General features: G+C 35.8%; 6 protein-coding genes and 1 long non-coding RNA gene across 13 annotated transcripts; 3 read left to right on the forward strand and 4 right to left on the reverse strand.

Moving 5' to 3' along the window:
* Positions 1-1,323: 1,323 nt before the first annotated feature.
* LOC104749734 (putative glutathione peroxidase 2) lies at positions 1,324-3,164 on the forward strand. The gene is made up of 6 exons (XM_010471417.3): positions 1,324-1,537; positions 1,738-1,814; positions 2,065-2,126; positions 2,222-2,340; positions 2,690-2,857; positions 2,937-3,164. Exons 1-6 carry the CDS (start codon positions 1,493-1,495, stop codon positions 2,973-2,975), a joined length of 510 nt encoding a protein of 169 aa, XP_010469719.1. The 5' UTR covers positions 1,324-1,492; the 3' UTR covers positions 2,976-3,164.
* LOC104749735 (uncharacterized) lies at positions 3,130-4,702 on the reverse strand. 3 transcript variants are annotated; one of them, XR_761468.3, is made up of 4 exons: positions 4,069-4,702; positions 3,762-3,973; positions 3,488-3,553; positions 3,130-3,392 (listed from the first exon to the last, which is right to left on the reverse strand). XR_761468.3 is itself a non-coding variant. In XM_010471418.3 (2 exons), exons 1-2 carry the CDS (start codon positions 4,610-4,612, stop codon positions 3,894-3,896), a joined length of 624 nt encoding a protein of 207 aa, XP_010469720.2. In that variant the 5' UTR covers positions 4,613-4,694; the 3' UTR covers positions 3,646-3,893. The 3 variants fall into 3 exon arrangements, 1 of the variants encoding a protein (XP_010469720.2); XR_015584603.1 differs by having other exon boundaries at positions 3,130-3,553; positions 4,069-4,694; XM_010471418.3 differs by lacking the exons at positions 3,130-3,392; positions 3,488-3,553 and having other exon boundaries at positions 3,646-3,973; positions 4,069-4,694.
* A 967-nt stretch (positions 4,703-5,669) lies between these two features.
* On the forward strand, positions 5,670-6,285 carry LOC104749733 (uncharacterized). The gene is made up of 2 exons (XR_015583504.1): positions 5,670-5,904; positions 6,001-6,285. It is a non-coding gene; the product is annotated as an uncharacterized LOC104749733 (long non-coding RNA).
* A 641-nt stretch (positions 6,286-6,926) lies between these two features.
* LOC104749732 (preprotein translocase subunit SCY2, chloroplastic) lies at positions 6,927-10,307 on the reverse strand. Of its 3 annotated transcripts, none has more exons than XR_015584604.1 (13): positions 10,110-10,293; positions 9,393-9,869; positions 9,215-9,303; positions 9,041-9,120; positions 8,822-8,911; positions 8,652-8,743; positions 8,470-8,553; positions 8,201-8,342; positions 7,921-8,032; positions 7,703-7,832; positions 7,484-7,607; positions 7,290-7,396; positions 6,927-7,201 (listed from the first exon to the last, which is right to left on the reverse strand). XR_015584604.1 is itself a non-coding variant. In XM_087491663.1 (13 exons), exons 4-13 carry the CDS (start codon positions 9,066-9,068, stop codon positions 7,112-7,114), a joined length of 1,032 nt encoding a protein of 343 aa, XP_087347789.1. In that variant the 5' UTR covers positions 9,069-9,120; positions 9,215-9,303; positions 9,393-9,869; positions 10,110-10,307; the 3' UTR covers positions 6,927-7,111. The 3 variants fall into 3 exon arrangements, 2 of the variants coding, with proteins under 2 accessions (XP_087347789.1, XP_010469716.1); XM_087491663.1 differs by having other exon boundaries at positions 7,921-8,037; positions 9,013-9,120; positions 10,110-10,307; XM_010471414.3 differs by having other exon boundaries at positions 7,921-8,037; positions 10,110-10,283.
* Positions 10,308-10,319: 12 nt separating this feature from the next.
* Positions 10,320-15,438, forward strand: LOC104749731 (putative E3 ubiquitin-protein ligase ARI7). 2 transcript variants are annotated; one of them, XM_010471413.3, is made up of 15 exons: positions 10,320-10,814; positions 11,605-11,729; positions 11,885-11,990; positions 12,083-12,173; positions 12,452-12,624; positions 13,014-13,118; positions 13,208-13,296; positions 13,416-13,523; positions 13,641-13,731; positions 13,832-13,921; positions 14,002-14,049; positions 14,154-14,225; positions 14,316-14,415; positions 14,485-14,611; positions 14,864-15,438. In XM_010471413.3, the coding sequence occupies exons 1-15, from the start codon at positions 10,644-10,646 to the stop codon at positions 15,051-15,053; spliced, it is 1,686 nt and encodes a 561-aa protein (XP_010469715.2). In that variant the 5' UTR covers positions 10,320-10,643; the 3' UTR covers positions 15,054-15,438. The 2 variants fall into 2 exon arrangements, with proteins under 2 accessions (XP_010469715.2, XP_087347790.1); XM_087491664.1 differs by having other exon boundaries at positions 10,490-10,814; positions 13,641-13,743.
* Positions 15,439-15,606: 168 nt separating this feature from the next.
* LOC104753357 (calcium-dependent protein kinase 24) lies at positions 15,607-18,388 on the reverse strand. 2 transcript variants are annotated; one of them, XM_087491662.1, is made up of 7 exons: positions 17,857-18,169; positions 17,633-17,760; positions 17,263-17,527; positions 17,038-17,161; positions 16,650-16,946; positions 16,456-16,571; positions 15,607-16,377 (listed from the first exon to the last, which is right to left on the reverse strand). In XM_087491662.1, exons 1-7 carry the CDS (start codon positions 17,908-17,910, stop codon positions 15,709-15,711), a joined length of 1,653 nt encoding a protein of 550 aa, XP_087347788.1. In that variant the 5' UTR covers positions 17,911-18,169; the 3' UTR covers positions 15,607-15,708. The 2 variants fall into 2 exon arrangements, with proteins under 2 accessions (XP_087347788.1, XP_019094099.2); XM_019238554.2 differs by having other exon boundaries at positions 17,633-18,388.
* A 598-nt stretch (positions 18,389-18,986) lies between these two features.
* Positions 18,987-20,506, reverse strand: LOC109129415 (uncharacterized). The gene is made up of 2 exons (XM_019237631.2): positions 20,206-20,506; positions 18,987-19,238 (listed from the first exon to the last, which is right to left on the reverse strand). The coding sequence occupies exons 1-2, from the start codon at positions 20,371-20,373 to the stop codon at positions 19,191-19,193; spliced, it is 216 nt and encodes a 71-aa protein (XP_019093176.1). The 5' UTR covers positions 20,374-20,506; the 3' UTR covers positions 18,987-19,190.
* Positions 20,507-21,139: the final 633 nt, after the last annotated feature.

Raw genomic sequence — 21,139 nt, forward strand, 5'->3', positions numbered from 1 at the left:
AAGTTACAAAACTTTTATTTTGGTATTTTGTTTTTTTTTTGTTTTTTGGCGTTAGATTCTTTTTATTTGACAAAATAAAGAAAAACAGTGGATATAATCTGATTTTACTCCTATTTTTCAGGAATTTTTTTAACCTTTTTTATTTAATTAAAAAATATTATTGAGAAGAAACATCGACGAAAATTTTCTCTATTTATTTTATATATCTGTGTTTTTTACAAATTGCTGATATGTTATGGGTTGATCGGAGATAAATATGCAAATTTCAACGCTAATGATAAACACAGTATTTTGCATTATAAAAATTCTCATTCAACTATATTAATAATTTAATATTTCTTATTATGAATTAGATAATGATTTCAATTTTTATAGTTTTTAGAATTTATAGTATAAATTACATTTTTATAATTTATTACAAATTTTTAAAATATTTTATGATATTTTAATCTTATAATCTATTATCATAATGACAAAACCAATTATTTAGCATTTTAACATTTTTTATCTAACTATGTTTATATTTCATATTATGAATGAAATAATACTATATTACTCTAATTTTCTAACTAAACTAATTTAATTTTTGACTAACTATTATAATTTACACTATTCAATCGCTACAATGATACCAATCAAACTAATTAAATACTCAACCACTCTTTTTAACCGTACTATCTTTTCCTTAAGATATCTTTAATCGCTGTTTTTTTATCCACTTTCTCTACAACTCATAATTTTTAACCGCTTTGTTTAAACGCGGTTACCATTATAAGTGGTGTGGTGAGCAGAACAAACAACATAACAAAACTATAATAGAGTATTTATTTATTTTTGAGCCATCTTGATTTGATTTGTATTATAGTAAAAAAAAATTTAAAGAAAAACTAAATTTTAGATATATTCCTAATTATAACAAGTTATAATTGAGACAAAATCAGGTCAAATTGTGGATATACCATAATTGAGAATGAATCCAATTACAGATAATTGTTTACCATGAACAATCGCTAATTGTAAATGAAAGTCAAAAATTATGATTAATGGTCATTTTGGGAAAATTTGAATGGTGAGATTTGATCATTTTCATGAGATTTACTTCCAACTTCGCTAACATTAAATAATTTTCTGTAAAAGTTTGAGAAAATTAACTATATTTGACATTTCGTAATTTAATTTTATACAATATCTCGGCCGACATAGAAAAAAAGAAAATTATATGATCATGTACCTATTAATCAAATAATCGAAAATGAAAATAATAATAATAATAATAAGATTGGTAAGCAATCAATATGGAAAGTCGTGGATGCTTACCCCACCGTTCGTCACAACTCACAAGAGATTCGTCATTTAAAGCATCTGATCCTATCAACCTATATATATAAATACAAAATAAGAATTAATATTTCTTCTCTTCTTTCTTCAAAACTTAAAAAAGAAAAAAAAACACAGAAAGAGAGAGAGAGAGACCAAGGACGACTCTGCAAATATGGCTGATGAATCTCCAAAGTCCATCTACGACTTCACCGTCAAGGTTTTTTTTCTCTTCATGTGTTTAGGTCATTTGGTTTTATGTTTCATGTAAACAAACACTGAAACACAAGAACCAAGAACATCTTATTTTGATCCTATATACGGTAGCGGAATTCTCAATGTTCGATCTCAAGCAGGAGGGTTATGTGGGTTTTAATCACAAGATTTATATGTGTGTTCTTGTCTTCTTGAACATGGCAGGACATCGGAGGTAACGATGTGAGTTTGGACCAATACAAAGGCAAAACTCTTCTGATTGTAAATGTTGCTTCCAAATGGTAAAAACTTCTTTTCCACTTGGTTAAAAGTCACTATGATTTGCCTAGATTTTTTACAAGATCTTGTGAAATTATTTAGTGATTGATCAATCCGGTTCAGTTTGGTTTCGATTAGTCCCGGTAGTCATTGTTCTTGTTATTACAGTTTTTATTTTATTTTTACCTTAATATAAACAAAGAAGGATTTTAGTCAATCATAATATATAACAGATTTGCTTGACGTCAAAACTAAATTTTCTTATTACCGCAGTGGTCTGACAGATGCGAACTACAAGGAACTGAATGTTCTATACGATAAATACAAGGATCAAGGTCTGTGATTTATATATACTCTCTCTCTCTCACACACACAATTAAAACTAACTATAGTTAGGATTTTAATTGTGATTATGATTAAATAAAAATAGGGTTGGAGATACTGGCATTCCCATGTAACCAGTTCTTAGGACAAGAACCAGGGAACAATGAAGAGATTCAACAAACTGTTTGCACTAGATTCAAAGCTGAATTCCCAATCTTTGACAAGGTAAAAAAACTTATCTACGGCCTTGACTCAAACTCCATCGAATTTGAACCTTAACTGTGCCGCAGTAGCGGCAATAGTACAAATCATTTAAACTACATACCCTGGTCTCTCTGTTACAATTAATCTGGACAATTGTTGTTCTTATTTCAAGTTAATCATTGTTCACTAAGTTTTTAAGTTAATCTTTGCAAAACAGCACAAGTAATAGGTGTTCAATGTATTAGGAAAACAGTGTTTTTTATGTCGTGAGTTTATGTACACACTTCACCTATTGCTATAATTAAGATTAGTGTTTTACTTTTTGTTACATTATCGGAGTTTGTGTAATGAATGTTGACGGCAAATGTAGGTGGATGTGAACGGGAAGAACACGGCGCCGTTATACAAATACTTGAAAGCAGAGAAAGGTGGTTTGCTCATTGACGCCATCAAATGGAACTTCACCAAGTTCTTGGTTTCTCCCGACGGCAAGGTCTCACAGAGATATTCTCCCAGAACCTCTCCTCTTCAATTCGAGGTACGTACCACCCCGGCTCTCTCCGAAACCGAAATCTATATATCCATCCTAATGACGGTTTGTTTTTGGATTCATGCAGAAAGACATTCAAACTCTGCTGGGACAGGCATCTTCTTGATCATCGGAAGATGTTTCAAGAACGCTCGTTTCGTCCAAGTGATCTTAGAATCTTCAATATTGCAAATTTATTCTCTCTGAATCTGTCATTTACGTTCTAAATAACTGATGTCTTCAATGTCATTTATCATGTGACTTTCGTTTAAAGATCAAACTTAAAAAAGTTTTAGTAATAAATCACATTGGGCCATAAGACAGTTGTATACGTAACAAAGAACACGTGAAAGATTTCTCCCTATCGTACACGACACGTTAAGCGTGTTCACAACTTATGACCACAAAAGTTTTCTGATTCTTTCCTAGCCACGGGAAAAAAGATAAGAATCACACGTTACAAAAAAGAAAAAAAAACATCATACAAAGGTCATGTGCGTTCTTGATTGACATCTTGTAATTGAAGCAATGTCATCATATAAGCCTAGTTACCAATGACACATAAAAAAAAAAGGACAGATCAAGATCATAAAGCATACAAAAAGTTCAAACTCTCTTAACAGTTAGATCATGAGTTACCTCAGCCAAAAGCAGAGTTCTATAAAAATACAGTTGGAGATTTGATTGTGTCTCTATATCTCATCACTGCATATATGAACACAAGAACCTTAATTCAGATGTCAGATGTTAAAGCAACCACATTGCACTCAAAACAAACCATTTAAGGGGAAATTGTAGAGACAAATAATTTGAACTTTTTATTCATAGACACATTTATTTCCAATTTATTAAAATCATTAACGCTAAGGATACAATTAATACACAGAAACATAGAATTAAAGTCGTGGCAAACCAGTTTATCCATAGACCCCATTTGCAGGTCTTTTCTCAGCTAACAAAAGCAGAGACTTCATTCTTGCAAAGAAGGTCTTTTTTCTAGTTCAACCAATCTGTTTCAGACAAGAAGAGATGATCGATTCTTTTTTCAGCTGCACAACCGTACGGTGCAAGCTACAGTTTGTGCCCAGTATTTGAGTCTAGCTTTTACATCTTCTGGATCATCACCTGATATATTAAAAAAATTGCTACAAAATCAAAAAAAAATGTTCTTCATAATCATCTGAATCGACACCAAATTTAATCAAGATTGAGAGAGTTACCAGGGCTAGAGATCTTCCAGTTTGCAATTGGAGTAGTCGTGGTCGGTGGTGGTGGTGGCGGCGAATCCTCTTCTTCCGACGAGCTGTGGTGGTTTTGTTTATCATCTAAGAACTTTTGGCTCATGGAGTAACAAAGCTCTAACGCAGGCAAAGTGTTGCAAAGCTCAGGGATCTCATCGTAGCTAAAACAAAACCCTAGATCTAAACAACCTTTAAGCTCCTCAAGATCATCATCCGTCAAGCTCTTGGCTCTCGTCAAATCATCTTGATCATCCAACGCGTATCCCTCAAGCAACACTTGGCTCTTCTTCTTTTCAAGCTTCTTCCTCCTGCTCTCGCCGGAGAAATAGCCTCCTCCACCTCCTCCTCTGCCACCAGAGTTTCGAATTGCGGCCCACGCTTCTTGGATTCCTCCGTCGTCTTCGTGGTGTTCTGGTAAGACTGTGTTCGATGTAACATCATGATCAGCATTTAGGTTGTTTTCTTGGAGAGAGTGCTGCGTCCTCCATGGATCTGATGATTGGAAGTGATGAGTACAAGCCATTCTTGTGTTTTTTGTTATCGTAATTGAATGGTGGTGATGTGAGGAGAGATTGATTTATATAAAGACTATATAAAGAGATGGTTTCTTGAAAAAGCGGCGACGTCGAAGCATCAATTATTGTATATGCCTTCTTTTGTGGGGGCCATGCAAAATAAAACGAACCAATGATTCTATGAAACTGTGTGTTAGAGAAAACATCCATATATTTTAGTTACCTATTTACATTATTCCTGAATTTTCTAAAAGTATTATTACATATTGTGATATTGGCTTAGGCATCTACTGAAAAAGTAGAAAAGTATTATTCAACATCAAATTATTATTATTATTTTTTAAATCAAGAACTAATAAAATGTATTATTATATGTACTTTAATTCATTGATTATCATACGCTTTTATTAAAAAGCAATGAAGTGAATAAATTTGTTTTAGTTAGCAAAAGAAAAAATGATTTTAGAAATACGTTTTGAGGAAACGTGTCGGATTCGAAGTTACCGAGAAGCTATAAAATGTCAAAAGAAGCATAGAAAGTGAAACAAAATCACATATTTGGTTTTCGTGGCACGTTGATCACGGATCTTTCCACTCAGGATGACCTGCCCCAAGCATTCTTTAGTTACAAGATATGATACCATGAATGTACAAACACTTAGTGGGATTTGTATTCACCATGCATGCCTTAGCTCCACTCTCCATAATAAATCTCAAAACACCATAGCAAACACTATACAACACAATATCATTTTGCAAATATTAATATCAAGCTCCGTATGGAGAGATGATAGCAGCAACATAATGTGAAGGAGAATATATAAGAATTTAAGAACGTCATGTGACCGTCACCATCACCACAGTCAGATAAGGGTCCCCATGAAAGAAAAAATCACAATGAGTAATGATGTCATGGACAGACGAAACATGAGACATATACGAACGGAGAGACTCATCCTGTGAAATGACACATAGACCACATGTTGTTCACCTTTTCCATCACTGTCTTAAAGAAATCCGAATCTTTTCTAAACATCTAACGATAATTATGCAATATAGTGTGATAGTGTCTATATATATCCATGGCCAAAAAGATGTAAAACATTAGTTTGTGCTACGTGCTTCATATTGCATGTTGTTGATAAAAAAAAAATTATTTAGAAAATGAGTTCTTGTTTTATACAATCAGAAACTTCAGAGCTCTTGCCCCAGATCGAAGCATCTCTAACCGGAAGCAAAATCCTTTACGCCAATATCTATGACCCAGTGATGGATATGATCCAAAACCCCGGCAAATTTGGTACACATATAAAATTTCTTTCTTGTTCCGCAAGCTATTTTATGAAATTAGCACTAGTGATTAATATTATTCGTGTGTGTGTGAAATTTAAAACAGGGTTTGAAGAGACGAAGAGAGGATGTTGTGGAACAGGGTTCTTGGATACGAGCTTCACGTGTAATGCTTTCTCTCCGACGTGTGGGAATCGGTCGGAGTTTTTGTTCTTTGACTCGATTCATCCATCGGAAGCTACCTGTAATATCATAGGCGATATTCTGGATCCTCAGATTCGTGGGAGGTTTCAGGCTTAAGTCATCACAATGTTATATGTTGTTTCTTAATTGCGACAATTAGTGGACTTTGTTTACTAATCAAATATATAAAATATAAATTATAGCCAAATCTGCCGCAACTAATTAAATTTAGTTGACTTTCACTTGTTGACAAACAAAGAAAATCAGTTGATTTAAATTTAGGCAGAATCAAATTTATCTTAACTAGAGTATTTCTGTATTTGCCGACAGTTTTATATCGGTTCGATTTTGTAGAATCTGACCACATTACTCATTAAATGAAGGATGCGAAATAATTATATAAAAAACCAGTCTAACTAGGTTTTGGTCGATCTATCTCTCAACAAAACTACTACCAAAATACCATCAAAATGTAACACTTTAGCTTCTTTCAATATGTTTTTTTTTCTTCTAAAAGATCCCACAAAATGGGAAGTACAAAATCTAATAACATTCGTTAAGAACTCTTCAAAATCTCTACTTCGAAATATGTTTGCAAAAGACACATTTTGAGATTTCTACTTCCATTCCAAACATACAAACAATTATGTGGACCATGGTCTTAATATTGCCAATATGATAAGTTGAGTAACCAATTTTATTTCTTTTTGTAGTTTTCGTATGTAAGTAGAAATTAACAAAGAAAAATAAGTGAACGATGGACAGTTTATTTCACAATTATCGAGTTTAGTTTTGTCCACTCTGAGCTTGCAAATGTTTGATTGGAGTTTGACTATTTTCTGCATAATCTTTCCGGAAATGCTTGGTAGATTCCAAAAGATAAATACTTGGCAAGTGTGTGTCTGAATCTTCTTATGATGGTAATGTGTTTTTGGTTCTTAATACAAATCATCTAATGCCTAATCTAAACGAAAGAGAAACAAAAACTCTAAACCACAGTGATATATCTATAATCTCTCCTGTTTCTCGAATCTTTATACACCATATCTCTTCAACGCTTTGCTTAAACTCGGCATTACATTGTAGGCATGGTAAGATCTTCTAAGTTCAATAATGGAACCAACCTGAGCACAAAAAATAGAGATCATCAACACAACGAAATCAGTATTGTTGTTAAACTGAATCATATAGAAATGTCGATCGAACACTAACAATGATCAAAACCGATGTAAATCCGATAGAAAAGCCTTGATTGATGCTGCGTAGATAGTGGTCAAGTACACTAGAAGCTGTTGCCAAAAAGCTCAATAGAAGACCACCTGAATCAAACCAAACCAGCTGGTATAAAGATATTATAATTACACTATGCATGTAATAAGTCTCTAAAACAGAACAACTTAACTTACCCCAAAACCTAGTTGATGCTTGTATCTTCGTCAGGTACTCAATTGTGGCTTTCCCAGGCTTTATGTTGGGTATTCTCGCTCCCATTTTGTTTAAATAATCGGCTATTTCCTTTGGCAAGTTGGCCTATATAACAACATAAGAAACCCGGTATATAAAATGTCTAACGTTCACTGAAAGATTGAAATATATATTGAAGAAAGGGTAATAAATTTACTCACAATGTCAAAGATGTTGAAGAGAAAGACAAAAAACGCATATATCGAGTAATAGACCCAAGGCGGTGCTCCCACCGTGCTTTCAGGGTTTAATATCTCCTTCATGTTTAACAAGAACGGTGAACCCAGAATACTAAAACAAAAATAAAATCATTAGACAGCCTTACATGGTAACAACAACACAAAGATGCAAGAACCTAATGGATCTGTAAGGGATTTACCTTGCAAGAATGCTGGGGAATGCCAAGAGATATGTGGTTGTGAGGACAGGCTGCATTCCTGCTGGGTTAATGTTAAAAGGTATGTACGGCTCCACCTCGGTTATTGGAGAACCTTCTCTGCCCAAATGGCAAAACATAGCATAAAATCAAATATGAGTAAACCACACGTTGCATTCAAATGTATATTAACCTAGTTTACTTTACTCCTAGCTATATTGGCTTAAATTGCAATATACAAGAATCTTTTTCTACAAAATACTGATGATGAGGTATATATTACCTCGAAGCAGAAGCAAGTTTAAAACCATAATATTGTAGTTTTATCTTCCTGCAGCCCTCAGTAACAACAACAGCGAACATAGTTACTACCGTGAAAATGCCCACCAAGCCTAACAAGTAAGGCAACCAATTCGAGAAACTTCCTGTAAAACCAAAAAAGAATTGACTCTTTCTAGTTATAAATTAATTGGAAAGGTGGAAGAATACAGGTCTAAGGTAAAGACTTAACCATAAGTTAAAGGAATGTGGAGTAAGGAAAACCAAAGGTACCTGAGATTTGATTGAGCATCTTGTGTAAGGTCTCTGTGTAGCCCGTCAATATTCCCACACAAATAATTAGAGATGACCCATGACCTGTAAAATGCACAGGTTATGAGCAAGTTCCACCAATTACTCCATTTCAGTATCACTATAAGCTACATAGAGAGATAGATAGAGAGAGAATCACATACCAAATCCAGATTCTGATATTGTATCACACAGCCACGTCATCGTCATTGCACCACAGACTAGCAGAGATGCTGTCATCATTACATGCTTGACCCTGAATAAGCATGCATTCTTACTTTAGCATCATCAGCTGTGGCAAAATGGATGAAATGAACTATCCTAATTAACTTACTGGGAAGTGGCTGCAAAAACTGAATATTGAAGAGAAGTGTAAGCCACCACTAACGCTTCCACTATAGCGAAGAAAAAGGAAAGCCACCATCTAAAAAAGAGATGAAAGAACGATTTAGTAACTCTGTTTAATGAAGCAAAAAAGTCAGAAGAGCTAAAACAAAGTAATTGCATGTTAAGAATTCATCTCACGGCTTGAGAGGTAAGAAACTAAACACACATATAACTCTTGATCTTCTCATGACCATCTAAGCCTTCCTTTCGCAGTTTCACCAAGGATGGAAGAATGTGACAAAGCACCTGGTGTTTCATGATCACTTTATCATCAATCATAATCTTAATATGAAGAATCCACATATTCAGGCAAAACATCAGATCAAAGAGAGATCTTAACCTGCATAATAATGGATGCTATTATTTGTGGACTGAGCCCAAGATGGAAGAGTGAAAGCTTAATCTCTGCTCCAAACTCACCCAGTTCCTCTATCAATAAACATAAAACGTTAACTACAAACTTGGAAGTGTCATCCAAACAAGGGACTAAAAAACTCAAACGGCAGTAGAACACTCACCAACAGAACCCGAGACAAAGCTAAGGTAATCTTGGGGTATTAATCTTCTGTCGAATCCAGGTAAAGGGATAAAATATCCAACACGGCTAAGAACAAGCAACAGAGCTGTTACGAACAACCTCCTCCTTATCTCGCTCTTAAAGAACCTTTCTGCTGCGCTATTGAGAACTGAACTAATGCGAACAAAATCAAGAAACCTATTTCTAAAAGACTTTGGCCTATTATTATCCTCTAGTGTTTTGGAGACACTGTCCTGTGAATCCTGAGGAATAATCTCAACATCCAAAGCATCAGTACCGCTGCTAATGGATTCATTTCCGAGCTTATCTGAATAATTTACAGAAAAACTCTTCCTTTCGTTTACAACGAGATGTCTTCTGTTCATCTGCATAATATGGCTCTCTCTCGTGCTTGACAAATTCATGGTAAGACATTTTCTTGATTGAAAAGTTTGATGATAACACAGAACTGGGTCTCCTGCAAAAAACATCAAAGCAATTGTTTTTGTTTAATTGAGAAAGTTTAAGACAAAATTAAGCAAATTTGCAGGGTTAGGAGAACTACTAATCCAAAGAGGATAGTATCAGTTGTAAAGTAATGAACTTTATAGCAACAAGAGAAACCCCAGGTTTGAAATTAGGGTTTCCATCAACGAGAATTTAACCATTTGTATTTGTACACCGCCGACTAGTCTAGTCTAGGTAAAGTAAAACTTACGTTTAGAGAGGAAAGCATAGGAGGGGGGATGAGAAAGCGAGAATGGTCTAAGAAGAGGCACATGGAAGAAGCAAGCTTGAGACGAGTTCATCTGAGAGAAACGCGGCGCAGAGCCTAAAGGAAGAACAACTTCGCCTTTCAATAGTGTGTGTTACTGTTCTACTCTCTTTAAAAATCCTTTTTTTTTTTCACCAATATGTAAAGTTATAATTTTTTTTTTTTTTTTTTTTTTTTTTTGTCAATATAAATGGGGAAGAAGAGAAGAGATATAAGTCTACACTCTATTCCAGTAATCGTAAACCCAACCGATCCAGTCTCTTTAGATTCCTCATCTTCTTCTCTCCATCAGACCGCAAAATAAAAGTTTGATACTTTAGTCCTAATTTATTCATTCTCATCAATTTTGCTTCTTCTCCCTTAAAAAGGCTGTTCATTACTTCCACCAGCGATTCGTGTTTCCGACAAAACCCTAGATTTGTAGGAAGAGGGGTTTCGTCTATTTCTTGTAAATCTCGGGTTTTTTTTTGGCTGATCATGGATTCTGAAGAAGATATGCTCGATGCCAACGATATGGAGTCTGGTGAGGATGATTTCTATAGCGGTGGAACTGATGATTATAACGAGAGTGATGATGGTGAACCCGATTACGGGTTTGTTGAGGAAGACGCTGATGATTCTGCTATGATCGCCTCGCATCGCTCTCAGGTAGGGTTTGGTTGTTGAAGCTTATTGCTATTAGAACTTGTGCATGTTTTTTATGACTTTTGTCTGTTGGCAAATGCTGAAATTTCGGAGCTTTTTATGAGAAAAGTCTCAAGTTTTTATTTGGGAGTTAAGAGTCTAATTGAGATTTTGCTCGATAGCTGGAGGACTGTGGCTTTGAAGTATGGGGTTTGTTGTCGGTTGTGTTTATCATTTACTTCTTATTTGTTAATGGGGTTGTATGTAGCTAATCAAATGATAGACCTTTTCATTTTTCATGTCATGCATTCTCTCCTAAGCCATAGAAGGGCTGAGGAAAGAAACTTAGTTTTGTTGATGGAATCGTATTGATATTGATGGGTTTTTGGTGAACTCATGGGAGATTATGTGAAAAAAAGTATTGAAAATTACGAGAAATGCTGTAATTTTAGTTTTTTATTTACAATGCTTCCAAGCTCCTTGGTAATCCCTTTGTGTTTCCGTTCCCATTACTTCCACTGTACTTGGTAAGAGCATACTGCAATTGTTAGATTTTCGCTTATATGTATAATTTTCTTTGGTACGCTAATCTTATTGGTAGTGTCCGTGGTAGTTGAAAGAGGAAACCGTTATTATAGTTTGTTGCTGATAGCACACGCTTAATGTTGTGTTCCTAGTTGCTTCGGTAAATTGTTTATTTCACTCCTAGGATATAGCTTTTCTCTCTCTCTCTCTCTGCTGTTTTAGTTCCATGTCTACTTTTGTTAATCTGTGAACATTGACCCATTATAACTGTAGTGTTACTTCTTTCCAGAAAAACTTTTGTGTTCTGAAGGAAGAAGATATTCGCAGGCACCAGATGGATAATATTGAACGAGTTTCCGTTGTCCTTTCGATAACTGAGGTCGAAGCGAGTATTCTACTTCGTCACTTTCATTGGTAAAAGTCTCATTCTTTTTATTTGTATATATCTGATTCCTTGTTTATCTCAGTTTGTTTTGGGTGATAATATGAAATAGTCTCTGTAGCTTTTCTAGAATGTATATGTGTGATTATTCTAGCTTTCTGATGCAATGAGAACCATCCCATTTCAGGAGTGTCGGTAGAGTTCATGATGAATGGTTTGCAGACGAAGAGAGAGTTCGGAAAACTGTTGGCATATTGGAGAGCCCTGTTGTTCGGCTAGCTAATGACAATGAAGTATGTTCTTTGACATTTGTATAGTTTGAAGTGGTTTTACATGTTTCTTTTCTGACAATTCATGTCTCACTAACACGTGATGTTGTGTTTAGCTTACATGTGGAATCTGTTTCGATTCACACCCTCCTGAGAAAATCGCTTCAGTTTCTTGTGGCCATCCTTTCTGCACTACATGCTGGACAGGTCAGTAGTGTTTTGTTTTTTTTGTCATTAGCATCCTCAAGACTCTTGCATCATTAGTTCTTTTAAGAATGGGAACCACTTCGTTTTTCCTTGTATTTATATGAGGTTAGATTTAGTTAATTGGATGTAGTTATAACTAGGTAATTTCCTTCCAATCTAATTGTTAATTACAAAAGCTCCCATCTTTGAGTTTTCTGAAACCAACTTTGTGCCCCACTTTCTACTACAATATTTGTTGAGTGGAAGGAACTTACGTTTTACGGTGTACGCTTATGCAGGTTATATCAGTACAACCATTAATGATGGCCCAGGATGTTTGATGCTAAGATGTCCTGACCCATCTTGTCTTGCTGCTGTTGGTCATGATATGGTTGACAAATTAGCGTCTGAAGAAGACAAGGAGAAGTACAATAGATATTTTCTTAGGTCTTATATTGAAGATAACAGAAAGGTAAACACTCCCTAAAAAATTTATATCACACAGACTGGTATTAATGTCGCAGGCTCTTATATTGATATATCACGTCATTCTTACTTGAAATGTTTCACTCTCCTTCCTCTTTGTTCTATGATTTACACTATTTTCCAGCTGAGGAGTATTGGTTTCTGTCTGTTCAACCTGAAGTTTTTTGTCATCTCTATTTTTGTAGCATGTTACTAGTGTTGCTAGAAGATCCTGTTTTTTTCATGATTACATAATTGTTATATGTATACTCGAATTACCTTCAATGTTTTTGTATTCAGCCAAGTAGCAAACTAAATTAGTCTCTCTCCATATTTATTCTTTTCATGCGATGTTTCTAATCCTTGTGTTGCTACTGCTTTGGTTATTTGGTTCAGATGAAGTGGTGTCCTGCCCCAGGATGTGATTTTGCGATTGATTTTGCTGCAGGGTCTGGAAATTATGATGTTTCTTGCTTGTGCTCGTTTAGCTTTTGCTGGAATGTAAGTTCTTGAGTCAAAGCCCACTGATTTTATTTCTCCTAATTATGTTTTTGGTTGATCAATATTGCTGTGGTAAACCTGAAATGTAGTGCACTGAAGAGGCTCACCGACCTGTGGATTGTAGCACAGTTTCAAAATGGATATTAAAGAACAGCGCTGAATCTGAAAATATGAATTGGTATCCACTCTATCTATGTCTTTCTTTTTAATTCGTGTTCCTGATCCCTGATCTTTGGCTTTTATAGAGACATATATCTTACCACCTCTGAGTATCTATGTCTGCCTCCTTATGCTCAGGATACTTGCCAATTCAAAACCTTGTCCGAGATGTAAGCGGCCAATTGAAAAGAATCAGGGCTGTATGCACATGACATGTACACCGCCTTGTAAATATGAATTTTGTTGGTAATGTTTGAATCCCATTTCTAACCCATATCTAACTTCTTATTTTGGTTGAAACTGTATCTCTGCAATGTTGTATGTTCAATGCTAACAAGTATTTATATATAATAACACCTATAGGCTTTGTCTTGGTGCATGGATGGATCATGGGGAAAGAACTGGTGGTTTTTATGCTTGTAACCGGTATGAGGTGGCCAAGCAAGAAGGACAGGTAAGAGCTCGGGTACTGATTTGATCTTTGGTGGTATTTCTTATTAGTAATTTGCGCTAATGTTACTGAATATTGATATGGGTTCATCGTTGCCTGTTAGTATGATGAGACTGAAAGGAGGAGAGAGATGGCCAAAAATTCGCTAGAGAGATACACACATTATTATGAACGCTGGGCAAGCAATCAAACGGTATGCGCAATGCTACACTTATGGCTAAAGAAGTTTCTAGGTCTTCATTATTGATTTCTTTGTCTTGGGTGATTTTGCAGTCGAGGCAAAAGGCTATGGCGGATCTGCAGCAAGCGCAGACGCAGAATGTAAGACTTGTTACGTTCTTTATATCAATATTTATTTCAAAGATGAAGACTATATCTGTTTCTCATACTCTGTTGACTATATTGACTTATTTCAATTCTGCCAGCTTGAGAAGCTTAGTGATAGACAGTGCACACCAGAATCTCAGCTCAAATTCGTTTTAGAAGCTTGGCTTCAGGTTCGCAGATAAAAGTGTTTACATAATAAAGTGAGACTTCCCCGTATCATTTTTCAAAACAGCTTCTCATGTGGTTTTTTACTGCTGCAGATCATCGAATGTAGGCGAGTCTTGAAATGGACATATGCATATGGATACTACCTACCTGATCATGAACATGCCAAACGACAATTTTTCGAGTATTTGCAAGGTCAGAATCCTCCGTTTAATTGTGTCTTTTTCTTCTTCAGAAGCAGCTTAAATTTCTTCTGTTGTTCAGGGGAAGCTGAGTCAGGTTTGGAGCGGCTCCATCAATGTGTAGAGAAGGACTTGGGTCAGTTTCTCAATGCGGAAAGTCCATCAAAAGATTTCAATGATTACCGGACAAAACTAGCTGGATTGACCAGGTAAGCGTTTTTGTCTTCACACATTTATCCTGATTTTTGACAGAGAAGAAGAAAGTGCTTCAGGCTTTTAGAAAGATCTAAGAATATAATTTGTGGCCATACATATTGTTAGCCTGTTAGGTCCTGTGGTAGTTTTCTGAAGCAGCTCTCTGACCTAGTCGAGACTTTTTCAACACGCGATTCTGCTTATAAATGCCATTCACATTTTGCGGAAAGCTAAACCCGTGCTTCTATATTTTTGTATTCTTACAGCGTGACGAAAAACTACTTTGAGAATTTGGTGAAAGCTCTGGAGAACGGTCTTGCTGATGTAGACTCACATGCAGCTTGCAGCAGCAAATCAACAAGCTCTAAATCAACAGGTTGCAGTAGCAAAACAAGAGGTAAAGGCAAAGGAAGTTCCAGAACTGGTGGATCCAGTAGAAACCCAGATGACAACTAATAAATTATGTTTCTCATGTCCTCGCCAAGGTACAAACCCCTAAATTGGTCGTATGCACACGATCAAAGAAAAGCCCAAACTGCACGCACATAGTGGAAGTCTAATTCTTCTCTTATGTGTGTGTGCAGGTTTGGATTGTAGGGTTTGTGATAAGTTTATGTATAGTGTAAAAGAATATGCATGTGATTGTTGTCTCTACTACACACATTGTAACAAGACTTCTGTTGCCGGCTGCGGCTATGGTAATCTCTGTAAAACCAAAATCCAGTGACCTCATGTATCTGGGTTTGAAAGAAAATAAAGAGCAAATGGTACTTGCTTTGTGTTTGGCTTTACCTGACCATTTTATGTTTGTAATATTAAATTCAAGTTGCATCTCAAGAAAGTGTTTAACTTTGATACTAGAGTTTCTACTTGTGCACAGCTTGGTAGATTTGTACACTACATGTGACATAATTGTTAAATATTTCTAATGCTCTCTGTGTTTTTTGTTCTTATCTTCTGTTGTGTTCAACGACTTAAGAAGAGAAAAAAAAAGGATAAATACCACAACTTTAAGCCCATTAAATCACTTGTATTTTCGCTTGTAGCACCAAAAAACAAACACATAAAGAGAATCAAAGAGATTTTTTTCTTATTCATTTTTTTCTCTTTTCTAGTTTCTTAGACCTGAAGGTTTATAGGTTTTGGAGATCCGAAGCTCCATTGATTTGTTCTTGGGAGCATCAAGTAGCTTAGCCTTCTTCCTTGCTATAGGGAACTCCATGGAATGTGATTTAGGACCATTGTCCCCAAAATCTTGTTTGAACATTTTGATGCTAAGTGCATTCAACAACGCCCTCGAGTACTGCCTCGACGCCATTTTCCAGTCCGTCCCTGATTTCATCATCGCCTTAAACTCATCAAAGCTTATCCGTCCATCCTTGTTGAGGTCGACGTCAAAGAAGATATCTTTGATCCACTGGTCGCTACTGTTGCCTAGCTTATCATCATAAAGAGTTTCCTTGAGCTCATCTAGCTCGATAGATCCGTTGTTGTTCTTGTCAAAATACTTGAATGCTTGCTGCAAATGCTCATCACATCCCATTCTCTTCAAATGTATTGACAGTGTCACAAACTCCTCACAGCTCAGCATTCCATTTCCATCTGTGTCCGCTGCATCCATTAGCATCTTCACATCTCCATCGGGAACAACTTGTCCAATCTTCTTCAGCCCATCTTTTAGCTCCTCAAAAGTCAAGTGACCATTCTTATCAGTGTCCATTGCTTGAAACATCTGTATTATCGCAGCTATCTCCTCGTTTGGTAGATTGTCCGCTACAATCTGATACAACTTACGTATAAGTAACAAGTCTTACAGAAACTCATAAAATTTTGGGAAAATCAAGAAACTTATATATACCCTGAGGACTTTCTTCTTGAACCTATTCATCAACAAGAACTGTTGAATCTTGGTCCTCACGTTATCTCCAAGATTCACATTTGGTGCTCTCTCTGCGTTCCGGATCCATGGATGTTCTGTAAAACAAATATTTCTAGATCAATTGATGTCGTTTAAATTATTTGTCAGATAATGAAACGTTGTTATTAAGTTACCAAGCACTTCTTGAACTGTGAGTCGGCTGTAAGGATTAGCATCAAGCATGTTCTTAACGAGTTCTTTGGCCTCATGTGATACTTTAGGCCAGGGGTCTCTCTCGAAATCGATGTTCCCTCTCACAATAGCATGCGCGATACCTTCCTCGGTTTCTGCCCAAAAGGGAGGAACACCACAAATCAAGATATAGAGTATAACACCGGCACTCCAAACATCGACCTCAGGACCGTAGTTTCGTCTCAAAACCTCTGGAGCCATGTAGTAAGGACTTCCCACAATCTCATTGAACCGCTGGGCTGCAATATCCATTTGAGTTAAACCAAATTTTTCAAGAAAATGACAATACAAGATTCAATAAGCTATTATAGGGATGTGATTAACTAGTACCAGGCTTGAAGAAAATGGAGAGACCAAAATCAATTGCTTTAAGTTGTGCAGACTCGGTTCCGTTAGAAAATAGGAAGTTCTCGGGTTTAAGATCTCGATGAATCACTCCATGTTCATGACACACCTTCACAAATGCAACAAACATTATAAGGACCAAACAAGAAGACGAAAAACAGAAAAGAAAAAAAAAAAGAAGGAAATTTCAAATTTGTTTTTTTTTTTCACCTTGACAACTTCAAGAATGGTTTTAGCAACATTTGCAGCGGCACGTTCGGTGTAATGCCCTCTAGAGACAATGCGGTCAAAAAGTTCTCCTCCTTCACAAATCTCCATGACAAGGTAAACGGCGTCTTTGTCCTCAAAAGCTTCCTTAAAGCTAACAATATTAGGATGTTTAGGTAAACAACTCATGATCTCAACCTCTCTCCTCACATCCTCCACATCTATCTCCGTCCTTAGCTTCTCCTTCGATATCCTCTTACACGCAAACCTGCATGCCAAGTTACACAAATTATATATCTAACCTAGAAGAAAAGGCAAAAAAAAAAAATCAAATATTCAAGAAAATCAAGAAAAAAAGAGAAACATTAATGACCTTTCACGGGTAGTGATCTCGATACATTCATGAGTGACTCCAAATTCACCACGGCCAAGTTCTTTACCCAATTCATACTTGAGGTGGATTCCATCTCCAATAGGCTCGGGAAGAACGCGGCTTGGTGGCTGGAAAATCAATCTCCGGGAAAGATTAGTTGAGCAATCGAAATGAGGAACAGAGGATGATGATGTTCTGCTATTACTACTTTGTCGCCTTCTTACCGGTCTCTTTCCAAAAGGAGAGCCTTTCAATGGCGACGAAACACAGCTTCCCATGGGATTTATTTCTCTTTTTTGGGTTATATTTTGGAATAATATCCTAACAGGTTTCGATCGGTCGATTGATTTTAGTTACAAATCAATCAAGCGATTTCAAGGAGGAAGTTTATTCAAATGCACCCCATGGGAAGGAAGAGAGAAGCTCTTTTGTGCTCGACTTCTTCTTTCTCTTGTTCTTTTTTTTTTTTTTTGGGGTTCTTTTTGGGGGGGAGGGAGGGCTTCTCTCTTCTTCTAATCTCGTTGTGTTTCGTTTTCTATATTTGTTTATTTGTTGCGTAAGTTTGAAGAAAGAGGGAAAGTCCTAAAAGAAAGGAGAGGAGATTGAGAGGTAAGAACAAAAGAAAATTATTGGATGGATTGGAGAAATCTTTCTATTTTTTGGTTATTATGACAGTCTGTTCTGTTTTTGTTCTGTTCGTTTAAATAATCCGTTAACTTTGTTGCCCTTCTTTCTGTTTCCTCCTCCCGCCCTTTTTTTTATCTATTTGTTCGTTATCTCTTTATGTTTAAATGAGTTTTGTATACTTGAACTGGTGAATCTTATATTGAACAAGCTGGGACTCAGAAAACGATACAAATGGTTTGAGTTTCTTTTTCAAGCATCCGCAATATGATGAGGCCGAAGACATGGAATGATGATAAGGTCTGTGAAAATTTTCTATCATTCATGGCAAAACTCATGTCGAATGGTAGGGAGGGACACATCTTTTGGGTTACGACATCTCAACTCGTGGAGCAAGACGATTATTACACTGCGGATTATATATATTTTCAGACACTTGTTTGGATCTGTCACCAAAAATTGATTTACTTAAGTGATAAAGGCATAGTTTCACAGTAAGGGAGTATTTTTGCTTTTAAGTTCTCACAAGTTCAACTAACATGAGACTTTACTTGTTATGAATCATATCCAAGTTCAAAGCTTTAGCTTTCAGAATAACCACTAATATTGTTTCGGACCTTGCATTTTCAATTGTTTTGGTACGGCTGCTTCATTTTATTTTGTGCCTCTAAGGTGTTCTTCACTTACAAATGTTATAATCCTGCACATGCTAAATTCAACACACAATGAGTATGTCAAACTCAAGAAAAAACTTTGAGTTTTATTATTTGCAAACAAGTGTAGGTCATATTACAACAAACTTTTCCAAAAAAAGAAATTATATCCTTGAGATGTTGATTAAAATGTAAATCAAAAGCGGCTGGCTTTTAGCACCATCGGCTTGGAATTTCGCATTGCTGAGACTTATTTGCAGAGAGTCTTCTTGCAAACAACCTCAGAGGAACTTTCTGTGGGGTCTGCCTGCATCCTCATCTTGCATATGCTGTCAAATATCGAGTTTCGAGTACGTTAGCGTGACCTTAGTGTTGTGATGAAGCACAAGAACACTATATATCACTCAATTGTGGGGAAAGTAACATACGAACATCTATTCCATCGTCATCATCACAGAAAATTTCTACTAAAGTGTGTGGGAAGTAATATAATGAAATTCTATTCCATCTTCATCGTACAAAATTTCTACTAACAAGGAAAACCATAGAGCATCAATCACATAAACATGCCCCTTGCACTAATACTATACACAAGGACTCAGAGTTCAAAAGCCAATCTAAAAGAAGAATCCTCAAGGATTGTAGCAACAAGTTCGAAAACGCTTAAATTCCACCATATACAAGTTCTCATAACCAAATCAGCTGAGACTCAAACTCAGAATAATAGAAAACCATTATTTACAGCCAAAGAACCCATTTTTACTAGCTAAAACACATCAGGACTCGAGGATAATCATTTTGAACACATATCTTCATAGCAGTTAAACCAACTTTACCCCTAAACTACCTTTGGCACCAGTAAACTAAACAGAAGAAGACCCAAGTGGTGAAAGTAATACGCTTAATAAGAAGTGATACCAAGGATGAAACACAAACGAAAACTCAAATCTTTTTCAGCCCTAACTCCAAATCAGAGGCTTTCCTCAGTGCAAACACTATTCAGTTAGAAAATCTAAATCTAACCATCATCTAAGGATGCTACTAGTATGGAGGTGAAATGCATTTCCCGAATCTAATTTCAAGATAAGAACATCTAATTCAAATGTATCTACAACGAATTGAACACCTGAATCAAACGGGAAAAGAACCCAATTCAAATTTGCATCATACGACCCAAAATCTATACGATACATGAAAAAATAATTAGGGCACAAAAACAGAAATCTAACTTCGGGAGGAATCAAATCGAAATGCAAATCGAATCTGAGAATTAGATAGGGAGAGATTAGAACTCACGAAGTCTTTGACGATCCCCTTGTAGACAATGATAGGGAGAGCGATGCCGAAGATTCCGATGAGAGCGAAGTTGCGACGGGTCCAACGGAAATTGTGCTCGAGGTTCTCTCTAGCGGATCCCCAATCCTCGATGAACTTGTTCTTGTTCGTTTCCATACCTCCACCCATCTTCGCTTTCTCGACGCTTTTGACCTTTCTCTCTCTCTCTCTCTCTCTCTTTTCTCCGATCGTCTTCTGCTTCTTCTTCAAATGAAATGGTGTTTAACTCCGTCGTGACTGTGGTGGTTGTTTGTGTAGCTTAGGATCTCTTAACCGGTTATTTTAATTTTATCATTTTTTTTGTTGCAATAAACCAGATATTTTAATTGGACTTTAAGCTCAAGGCCCATTAAAAAAAGGGCCCAAGATTACATATACGAGTGATTTGTTGAAGATTTTACTAGCTTTAGTTAAGGTCTAAAAGTTTGTTTAACAATTGTTAAAAGTTTGTTTACCATAAGAATTGTTAAAAGTTTGACTAACAATTTTTTAAAATTTTGTCTGATTCTATTTTAGGGGTCTTACACTTTTGAAAAAACATTTGGGAAAAAAATTATATTTTGATTTATTTTGTTTTGTTTTTAATAGTTTTTTTTTTTAATTTTATTTTGACGTCGTTTTAATCTCCTTATTAATGGTGGTGACTGTTGAAGTCGAACATCCAGATTTTGAGAGTTTATGATAGAATGCCTTAGGTTTGAAATTTTTTAACTACATGTAGGGTTCTCAAATCTCACATAAATGCATAATCTTTGTCAATAGTTAAAGATGCCCAGATTTTTTTTAAGTATCTATACTATTAATTGAGGAGTACAAAACAAGATTTTGGGAAAAAAAAAAACATATTATATATCCATGTTGCCAAACAGGTCCAATTGCCAATATAATTAAAAAA

This window comes from Camelina sativa, chromosome 16 (genome assembly GCF_030686135.1).
Source record: "Camelina sativa cultivar CO46 ecotype springtype chromosome 16, ASM3068613v1".
Lineage (NCBI taxonomy): Eukaryota > Viridiplantae > Streptophyta > Magnoliopsida > Brassicales > Brassicaceae > Camelina > Camelina sativa.